An 11,533-nucleotide genomic window follows, 5' to 3' on the forward strand; every position below is an offset into this window, starting at 1 on the left:
CATGCCCCACATGGTGCTGTGGTTGCCGTATTCCACTGTGGCATGGGTACACATCTGCAGGGCCACACCTATCTGTACTGTGTGTGATGCTGGTACATAGGTAGCCATTGTACCTGTGGCATACACACATCTACACACGGGCAGGGTTACAATACCACATTCGTGGTGTACCTTCCACAACGGCTACGACTTTACATGGCACAGCATTATCATGCCATGATGTGTACCAGGCTCAGACAGTTTACATATGTGGCTGACAGACGGGTAACACATCTGTACACATCTGCATACCACATACACAGGGGTGTCTTCTGCTCTGACATGGACCATGTCCTCCACATTACTGATGCATGTAGTACTCATACATGGCAATTGCAGTGGGCAGTGTAAACGGATCACTCATGGATATGTGCACACATGCCACATTGCATGGGCTGGGCTTCTGTGTTACTTACGCAGACACAACACACACCGTGCTGTGGAACATAGGTCCTGTGCACATCCCGCAGGGACACACAGTGGCACTGTTCATGTGATAGCTCCCTTGCTGTTTGAGTGACACGTAGTCATGGTACCACCACAGCAGCAGTGCTGTGTAGACATGCAGTTGACACCCACCTCTGCTGTTCACTAGACACTACCATGGGGAGGTGACACTACTGTGTCCACTGCACATGTGTTTACACATGGACCTGCCGGACTTCATTGTTGCCCACATTGCACCTGCTACAGATCGTTTGTCCATGGTTACTTGGTGTTCCTTCCATTTCGGATGGCTATTATGCTACTACTCTGTCCCATATGTACAGGCCATCGTATCCTGTTATTGTACATACCAATAGGCCATAACTCCATTATGCATGATATGCCTGTGATACTGTGTATGATGTCTGTCATATCCACCATGACAGCTTTACATTACACATAGTTGACATAGTATCCCCTACTGCAAGGCATACGTGCACGTCGTGCGCACATTACGTATGACATCGACGGTGTATGCCCATACACATGTGTGCTGTGACAGTATACATACATGTCCTATCCCCTGCTATGGCACTTCCTTGTTGGACATCCACTGCCAGCATCGGCATGTGGTGTGGCATTGTTCTGTGTTATGCCCCCCTGTGGCAGCCCTTGTGTTATCCCGGCTGTGTACATGATGTCCCACTGCTGTGCACACGGTGTCCACAGTCATTGGTATGCTCAGCAGGATAGCACTACATAACCATCTTTCACCACTCTCTGCATTATGTACAAGTATCCTTACTTACAAACACCGTTCACATACAGTGCAACCGTCATACACATCATGCGTTACACACCCGTACATATCGTGGGTTCTACATACCTTTTATGTGTTTCCTTCCGTTTTCGTTGCGTGTCTCGCTATTGCGTTTTCTCACTATATCCATTTGTGGGTTGTAGTTCGGTATGAGCATACGGTTTGAATATCCTGGGAGTCATCCTTATATCCGTCGTTACCTGCAACATGTGGGTTCATCACACCAATGGCTGTTCCTCAGTGTGTACTTGTGCGCATATCACCTGTGCATCTACTCCATTCGTACATTACGCGTCGTAACTAGGGCATGGTTGCATTCCTCACCTGGGCGTTGGTTATTTGCCCTACCTTCGTGGAGATGGTCTGTATTGTGTTATGTTAAGTGTAACTGCAGCCGCTATGTGTGGCGTCAGGTACATTTCGCACTGGTGTTAGCCGTGGATTGTGTGTGTTGGGTATGGTATTCTGTTCAACATGTGGGTGTCCCTGTCCTGACGGCGTCTGTTGATGGCGTTTTGCATTCGGATGTGTAACATAGCTGTTGTATTCCTTTAAACAACGGATGCAAGTATGTTGATAGTGTTTCCCACGTGAGATGTTGCGGTTATGCAGCTGTCATTGACTGCCTGTATGTTTGTGCTGCTATTACGGCTTGTATCCCTTTGACATGTGCGATGGGGAATATCGGAGGTTGTAGGTGACGGATACGGGTTGTGGGCCTTGCATCTCTACATACACGGTATGCTTGTCTGTGTGCTCCATCCCTGCCTGGGAAGTTGGCAGTTACTTGTCTGTTGTTCTGGGAGTGTGGGTTGTGTTGTTCTCATGTGGTGTTGGTATCGCCTGCGTGTGTGCTTCCTGCATGTATTCCTCCATCACATCGGTGGTATATCTGCGGTTGTTTGTACGTGACGACTATCCATTGTCATTCTGTCCTGGATATTTACAGTCATTGTGGTCCTGTACTTGGGACGGCCTGTTTGCTAGTGGTTGCCACCTCTTCAGGTGGCGATTGCTTGTTTGACACTTGTAGAACACACAGCGGTGTTTACGGGCCGATACGTGGCCACGATCAGTACCGGGGTAGCATATGCGTATTTCCGCGGTACATACCTATTGCTGTGTAACTTTGCCGACGTATCATTTTGCAATTAGCATATCGGTGTCATACATACGGTCAGGATTTGTACATACGTCCTTTCCATTTCATGTTGGCTATATTCCTGTGGTACATTCTGGGACATTTTCACTTTGCATCATTATACGTCGCCACACGCCTAGCCAGGGAGGGGCTCTCAGTACTACTTTGGGAGTACTGGTGTACATACGCCTGTGGTTCCTATACTGTATGCCTACACATGTTGTTCCACTCCGCCTGTCACATGGCACCAACATACACATTTTACAGTGGCACACACATTACACTCGCACAGCGGAACACACAGCACCGTCACCGCACACATACACATACTGCGGCAGTCACAGGGACGGTTGCACACAGTACCTGCGTGGCCCGCATCACCGGCGGCAGTGTCTACCTCCCCCCTCATAACATCATAGTATTACCCGCACATGTACTGTTACTGTACTGTGGCCTGGCGATCATCCCGACTCACGGTTATGCATTTCGATATGTTGACCTTTCCATGGGTGGCGGTTTCCTGTTCTGTTAAACCTCCCAGATGCTCAGGTTGTAGTTCACTATGTTTACTATGTACAGATATCGCGTGTTACTTCTCTGTCACCTTGCATCCCTCTCATTCCCTGTCTTACCTGTTGTACTTTATATGTATATGTGTACATATATTTCTATGTGTGTAATTATATCTATCTCCATATCTGCATATGCACATATGTACATGTCTATATGTATACACCTTGCAGCGAACATGGCAGCATACAGCAATGCTGTCTGCTGTAGGACCCACGTACGGTTCAGGTGTTGGCGTTCCATGCTCCGCTAGCTGTTGGGTGTGCAGTGTTTGGGTGCTGCCTATGTTGGAGTCACACATGGGGCCACCCATACGGTATACTTTATGGGTGGTCATGTTTGTGTGCCGTCCATTTCACTGTGTGTGCAGGTAGGGAGGTGTCAGTCCATGGGGCCTACGCTGTCAGAGTATGTGCTATACGTTCCCTCTTTGCCAGGGCATAGGCATATTGGGTACGCCTCCGTCTGCCTACTGGGGCTGGCACAGTGTGTTCATGGTCCTGAACCCTCTGTGCCTGTACTGGCTTTGGCAGTTGTGGTGGGCTTTGTGGCCCTTCACCATTGTGTCCCTGCAGCAGCTGCTTCCGCAGGATCATATTATGTAGCATGGCACATACTATGAATATGTGGGCACATGTGCCTGGAGAGTACTGCAGGGCTCCACCGGATGTATCCAAGCACCGGAACCGTGATTTCAGCATCCCAAACACATGCTCTATGATTATTCTGGTTTGTGCGTGTGCCTCATTATGGCGTTCTTGCATGTGTGTGTGTGCATTTCTGATGGGAGTCATCATCCACGGCTCCAGTGCATAGCCAGCATCCCCCACAAGGTGGCCTTGTGTGATGTCCCCCCTGGCGAATACCTGATACAGCTGTGTGGCATGCCAGATATGGGAGTCGTGGTAGCTTCCAGGGCTGCCAGCACACACATCCATGATAATGCCCTGCGCATTGCACACGACCTGGCAATTGATGGAGGGGAATCCCTTGCGGTTTATGTAGTGTCTACCCTGCTCCCCAGGTGGTGACTTGATTTGTATGTGCATACAGTCTATCGCACCCAGTACCTCCGGGTATTGTGCCACACGGTGGAAGTGGCGCATATTGCTAGCCAACTCCTCCTGAGATCTGGGAAAGTATATATGCTCATTGGCATGTGGTAACATGGCATCCAGAAACTGGTGTAGTACCCTGGATGCTGATGCCTGTGAGATACCCATTATATCCCCAGTTGGCCTTTGAAAGGTACCTGTGGCCAGTATATGCAAGCTTACACATACCTTTGTGTCCACTGGGATGGGCTCCCCTCTGTTGTTTCTTGTTCTCAGGCGTGGCCGGCACAGCTCCGCTATTTGCTGTAGAGTGTCCCTATCCACCCTGTAACGCTCTACTATCTCCAAGTCTTGTAGCCCCTGGTAGGTTACCCTTGGTCTGAACACTCTCCTTCTCCTCTGAGGCCTACGGTAGTTGTCGGCACCCTCCTCCACAACTCCGTCTGTCTCTAACACATGCTGATGGATCACGGCCACGGCGGCACCCAACATGTACATTTTAAAAGTTCCCCGTGTGTTTACACCTAGAGTGCAGCATTTGGGAATACACGGTTGTGTGTTGTGTGCATTCACACTTTATACTGTTGTGCTGTACACCCGGTGATGTCATAGGGTGTGTCTGTGCGGCCGTATCTGTGGATTATCTTCCGTGTTTTACCGTTGGCACTGCAATGCTGTTGCCTTTGGTGTTGCATTACTCTTGCCTGCATTGTATTAGCTTTCGACCTTACCTTACTGTTTCTGCACATTGCGCCTACTATTTCCTGGCTTGCATCCTGCAGAGCCCTGTCATGTGTAGTTTCTGGGACATGGCATATCGTGCGTTTTGTCTGCCACCGCCATTATGCTGCCTGTCTACTTGGCTCTGCTGTGTCGGTTCTTCACTCTTTGCAATCTGCTACCTCCCCTACTTTCTTTGCATTCATATGCCTCCCCTATCCCGTTTTGCAGGTTTCTGCATGCAGAGTTGTCAGCTGCCGCCAATTGGCCTTCGTGGGTTGATTGGTGTTGATTGCTCATTACTACTCCAATTTCACTGCTTCCGCATTTCCTCATATTCTCAGCATCACCTTCCTGTATCCGTTGTTGTTGACGGGGCGGGCGTCACATGACTGGGTTAAGGGAACGTAGTCATCCTCGTGCATATGCATCTCTGCGCGCATTGTGTGCTCTCAGCTCAACTATTTCCCCACACGCCGGTCCTGCTGCTGTGATGTGCGATGTACAGCCCATGTTTGCTGGGCTCCAATGTGCTTCCTCCTACAGTGGCACACCCCTCTGCGGTTGACATGTATTCCCTCTGAGCCACTCCTCGGTGTATTACCGCTGCGCCGTTTGGTCCAGCCTTACGTCGGCGGGGGTTTGCGATTCAGTATCATCTGCCTCATTTGCATGGCATTGACTACTAATTCATAGTTACCGCGCCCAACACTGCCGCGACTCCTTGGCAACCCTTGCACCGTGGATGTGGCTTTCCATGCATACCATGGTGTATTGTGGCTTTGAAGCTGATGTGTATTACACTGCTCTTTTATGACATTGTCATATTATTTCATTGTTTAGCACCTTCCGTGGACATGTCCTGGGGTTCTGCTGTGTGTTTCTGTGGACATACCATTTATGTCATTATTTACGTGTTGTGCATGTTTTCTTTTGACATTCTCTGTGTCTTTCGCCATTGGCATGTGGCAACAGTGTGATACCTGACGTTGACAGCCTTCCGTTACTCCTATGTCATGTTTGGGTAAATGTAAACCATTTTTTTTTGGTTTACATTGCCGTGCCCTTATGCTACGCCTGCGCCACTTCGTGGATCGCTATATGCCTTCATTTGCATGGTGCAACACCGGACATGGGGTGTTTAACATACCTACGCCGGAGGCGGCGCAAATCCGGCGCACGCTGGTAGTGCACGTGGAATTGGATCGTACCTGAATCGCTCGGCGGCCATATCTGGCATTGTAACGCCTACGCTATGCGTCCGCCTGGCGCAAGGTTCATGAATCCCGGGGTATATGTATTTTAAGAATCCTGAACAAAGCAGGAAACCACTGATGCTATTTCTTCAAAAAATTAAAGCTAGGAATTTGTATACATTAATTTTAAGTCTGATTGTCAAAACAAATACCACACAGAAACAGGCTGAGCATTTAGTGTGTTAAACATTGGCACTGGCTACTGCACAAAAAATTGAGACGTACTGAAAAGCCTTAACAAAGTGTTCCAAGTGGTTGGGGACAACTCTTTGTAGACAGGAAAGGAGGACATGCAATCTGAAAGCTTTGTTTGAACATGATTGTGAGACACTTCAGAATATGTATCAGAAACAAACCTACCTCTTTTTTTTTTTTTGATCTATTAATACTGAATTACATGTTAGGATTCCAGGTTTTGATAAAATGATTAATTGTAAAAACTTTACACATGTACATCTGGTGGTATCTTAAGTGGACAAAACAGTAAGAAGGCTACAGCAGAAAATTTCTGAACATGCACCTTGAAAGAAAAAAACAGAGAATGCCCTTTACAGGAGTAGTCTGCAGGTTTTAAAAAGGTTCCATTTTTCATTCTGCATGACATGAACTTGTCTATCAGGAGTTAAGAACACAACTCATAAAATAAAAGGTACTTAGGGATTGCAATAGATGTATTTTACCATATCCCTCATCTTAAACTCTAACAGTAGAGCATGACTTTTTTCAATGGTACAATATTTTACTATGAAACATGCAGCAAAAAGAATTATATTTACAAAACCTATACTTCTTAAATACTTCCTTGATGGCAAGCACTTTTTTTAAATTTCACAACAAAAGAGACAATCTTTGTTATACTGCGTAACCAAAACCTCAGCTGAAAATTCAAGTACACGAATGACATTGTTACGGTTGGCCCTTTAAATTGTAACAGACATGTATATCAGCAGTACCATTTCACGACCCTGTACATTTTTGTTTAGATCTGAAAATGTTAAACACAGAACAGTTTTTACAGATTACAACTGCAGCCAGACTTAATGCCTCTATCCACCATACATATTTTTTTTTTTTAGTTTCACTCATTACAGTCTGAATAAAGCACAGCTTTTCACAGTTAGGGGTATTGAGCAGTTTTCTGGGTGCACTGCCAACAATATGCACAGCTATCATTTTATTCAAAAGGTTGACCATGTTTTGCATTTCAATATGTCTTTGATACATTACCAAAAGGTTACCCATCCTATCATTTTTTTTTCAAAATGTTCCACATTACTCCTCATCAGAACATCACATATCATTAAGATACATGTATTATGGAGCAAGGCCTTATATTCGCACTAGGTTTCTAAAATATTTTTTACAATTCCCTGATGTGACAGCTTCTTCAACAGCCATCTGTATAGTGTCATTTAATTGTTGATACATGCATTAAAGCTCTTTTGAAATGCATGCCAGCTGTTTAAATTGTACTAAAAAGTGTCAAGTATTATCTGAACTGTGCCAAAATATGATGTGCTACATCTAAGTTTCAAGGCTGTTGCTTCAACCAGTAGTTTTATGAGCCTGGGTTGCAACTTTTTACCCAGTTTTGAAAATGCCCTGTTCCACAAGCCTTTCTCTAGTTTGTATATACATATGTGGCTTTTCTGAAAGAGAGACTCAGATATTCTTCATATTGATCACTGCTTCAGTAGTCAAAGCTATATAGGTTATATCCTGATATGAATAAAACAACCAGCTATCTTCCAAAGTTTAGGGCACCTTCCATATTCCCAACCCATTAGTCAGATTGAGATGAGTTCACTGAAAGTTGGGTTTGGATGCCAAGCTCTTCACAGCATTCCTGCTACAGAAGACATCACTCCTCTGCAGACTATCAAGGACCAGTGGTCTGCTAACATTGTTCCATTGCTGGATAGATACGTTTCCTTTTAGAGGGGAAAAAAACCTTCCATTTTACTCTCTCTGACAGAAAACTCACTATTTCTGTAAATCTTAATTAATCTAGCAAAAAATGCTTCTAATTGTCATTTATTCACTTAAATGTTACTTTTTTCTTTGTGATAAACAGTTAAAAACTTATTTTTAACTACATTTTTGTGGTTAAATTTGTATTATTTTACATTTGTGGGCTGGGTTAAGTGTTTGTGTTCTTACAGTGTTTAAAGAGGGGAAACATTATTTTTTTACAACTTGTATGTTTTACTGATTTTTTGCTAGGCTTCCCTGGAAATCTGGTGCCATTTTTGGCTTAACCATGGAACAACCTACTGATTTCATGGTTCTTCCTTCTACATTCGACACAAAAAGATGAAAACTGATAAACCACCTTTGTCACCACAGCAGGCTGCCAAAGTGCTTCAACCACAGAAGGATGACTCTGTTGTGGCCAGAGCTGGATCCTCTGACCACTTATCTTTTTTCTTGTGTTCTACTGGTACAGTCCCTTCAACTACCATGGACCTGGTTTTAGAAACATCATCTGCAGCTGTTGGGAGTACATTAGTGGGCAAGGGAAAATCACTCTTAGTGGTCCTAAGAGAAGGAGCAGAGAATGGCACTCTGTCCAGCCAGAAAGCTATACCCATACCTAGAAAGATTTTTCATGCAAATCTGGGTCAGTTTCTTCAAAAATTTCTGTCAGGAAAGAAACAAAAACTTAAACATGTATCTTCTTCTGTCTCAGCTACTCTGGGCAAGAATAATTTTTGGGCTTAGCTCAAGGTTCAGTGCTGGCTTTTGACCCTTCTTGTTTGACTGTTTCTGGTATAAGAAAAATAAATGATTCTTCATGTTCTGAAGAGATTCTAGACCTTGGACCTCTAAATTATTGTGAGGGGATAGATTATGTGTTGTTTCCATCGATTTCTGATTCAGATTCTGAGGAGAGTGTGGCATTGGCCAGTCTCTTTGAAAGATTCTCTTTCTCTAAAACTATTTCCAGAATGAAACAGTTGTTTCAGTGCAAAAATAGAGATGCTTCTCTGTCCTCAGGATTTGTAGGATGTTTTTGTTTCAGCTGCAGTTTCCCTGACAGTCGGTCTCCTGCCCCCCTCTAAATCACACAGACTGCATATGGTGCCTCCATCTTTTAAGTTTTTATACACTGATCCCAAGTCAGAAACATCAGCTACTGCTTTAGTAAATCCTGCTGCTGTTAAATATTTGGTTAATACTAATCACTCTCCTGACAAGGATGGTAATGTTTTTATAAAATTGAGAAAAAAATGTAGTTTGCAGCATTTTTCGGCATTGTATTTTTATAATTCTCAACTTTCAAGCTCATATGTTGTAGTCTGTTTGCTTCTTGTAAGAATATGAGGAAGATTTTGCCATCTGTTCTGGCAAGAAGAAATTTGCTTTTTGTAAATTGGTCTCTTCTGTATTTCATGTGACTACCCACCATCTGAAATGTGCATATGATTCTGCTGATGTTACCTTTAAGGGCTGCTGCCACTGGAATTATTATGAAGTGGTTTGCCAGCCTGCATTCTTAAAACTTTACAGAGGATGTCAAAATTAAATTTTGAATTCCCTCTTGGACATAGAACTAGTTTTTAGACCTTCTGATACACAGAGCATTAAAAAGTCTGATTTAAAAGTGTGACGAGAGAAGGAAGCTGATTAAAGGGATCTGTAAGGTTTTCCAACCCTACTCCTATAAATTTTCGAAGGGAAAAATGATTCCTTTAAAACTTTGTTTAAAAGGCAGAATAAACAATTAATGTAAAATGCTGGTAAGCAAAACTTAAAAAAAAAAAAAAAACTGTGGCAGAGCGGCTCCAGAGATAAAGAAAGCAGGAACCCTCCATAACAAAGGACAGTCTAATTCTGAATGACTATATGAGGGTCTTCCCTCCCCACTCCCATAATGGCAGTCCCTTAATCCTTCTGAAAAGTCTGATCCTCCATTTCTCTCTTTGGCAACAGACAGTTTCAGACAGATGTATTTTGTGCGTAAGCAATCAAGGATACAGGTAGCAGTGGACGTTTCTCCCACCGTTTAGTGGGATTTTCTGTCCTGTCAACCAGCATATGCTAACCCAAAGGGTTATAGTAGCTTTTCCTCCTCTTCAGGTACAAGAAGGTTACCCTTTATTTGCCATTTGAATTTTCTAGTGACTTTAGATCTAGATTACATTATAAGTTTTCTCTACTATACTTTGAGCTAATAACTATTTCAAGGGTGTTCATAAAGTTGCTAGCTCTTGTGATATCCTACTGAAGACTGCAAAGTATTTTTATTTTTCATTATCTTTGCAGAGTCTTTTTCAAAGTATCAGGAATCTTTCACTTTGGTAAGGGATCTCCTTCACAGGCTGGTATTCCAAGAGAACATTCAGAAATCTTATCTGACTCCTTTTCACTGGTTTGTTTTCGTGGGGGGTGTCTCCTGGTCACCTCAGTTCAACAAGCTTTTCTTCCACAGGAAAAGAACTGTATCTGTATTTAGATCTAATCCTGAAGTTTTCCATTCAGAGCTCCCAGTTAAGGGAATTCCTCAGGATTATAGGTCTCATTTCATCTATGATACTTATGATACCCTCTTGCAAGACTCCAAATGAGAAAGATCTAATGGTAACTGAAATCTCTAAGGTTCAAGTATCAATATCTTCTGACCTTTCAGATTCCAGCTTTGGGATTTTTGAAAAGGGTGATTATGTGGAGGAGACACCAGATTTCTCAGAATACAGGTCTCCCATTCTCCCCTCCTGCTATAGCACAGTCACAACAACCATCTCAGACTTTGTTTGTGAATCAGTGTGAATGAGAATAAAAGTGCAGGGTCTTTGGGACAAGAAATACAGACCAGAACACAAACGTAAAAGAGATGTTAGCTCTTACAAATGTTCCCTGAGGCCTCTATAACAAGTGTTTTCTGACTACACCTTAATGATTTGGTACATAAGCAAGGGGGAACCAGATCTTTTCCTCTATGCAGACTAGTCATGGTAGCCTGGGATATAGGTTTTCAGTGCATTCACACTCTACAGGTGTCTTGTAAGAGCAAAACTGTGTGACAAACAGTCTGAGAAGGACTCCCTTGAATTGAAACTGAACCAGATGGTCTTTGATGATTTGATCAATCTATGGGGAACAACTCAAATAGATATTTTGCATCCTCTCTACAATCAGTTAACAAAATTCTGCTCCAGACCTCCAGGCAAGAAGGCTTGGCAGACCGATCCTTTTTTCTTTTCATTGAAAAGGAATATGCCTGTATGATTTTCCATTCCTTTAGCTAACATCCAGGGTAATTCTGAAGAACTCAGAAGGACTCCTCAAATATCATTGCGGTGACTTTTTTCAATAGTAGGGAACAGTGGTTCTCTCATCTTTTAGAAACTGTCAAGGGCAATTACCACAAGCTTTCTTACAGAATGTACTTTCTCACACAAGACCAGAGCTGTTTTATACATCCCAACCCAAACAAATATAACTGACTGCCCGAGTAATAGTTCAACACCTTTTTAGGTCTTTCACTTAGGATCCCCTTTTCCCT

The 11,533-nt window shown here is 43.6% G+C and overlaps 1 protein-coding gene across 1 annotated transcript in view; it reads right to left on the bottom strand.

Annotated features, from left to right (window-relative positions):
• Positions 1–8,875: 8,875 nt before the first annotated feature.
• LOC122808424 overlaps positions 8,876–11,533 on the bottom strand; it is a 154,311-nt gene continuing 151,653 nt past the window's right edge. The window contains exon 3 of the mRNA XM_044079386.1: positions 8,876–8,964. Within this exon, the coding sequence (XP_043935321.1) occupies positions 8,876–8,964 (89 nt within the window). The remainder of the gene's footprint in view (positions 8,965–11,533) is intronic.

The sequence above is a fragment of the Protopterus annectens genome, chromosome 8.part0 (genome assembly GCF_019279795.1).
Source record: "Protopterus annectens isolate FY-2018-M chromosome 8.part0, PAN1.0, whole genome shotgun sequence".
In the NCBI taxonomy this organism is placed as follows: Eukaryota; Metazoa; Chordata; order Ceratodontiformes; family Protopteridae; genus Protopterus; species Protopterus annectens.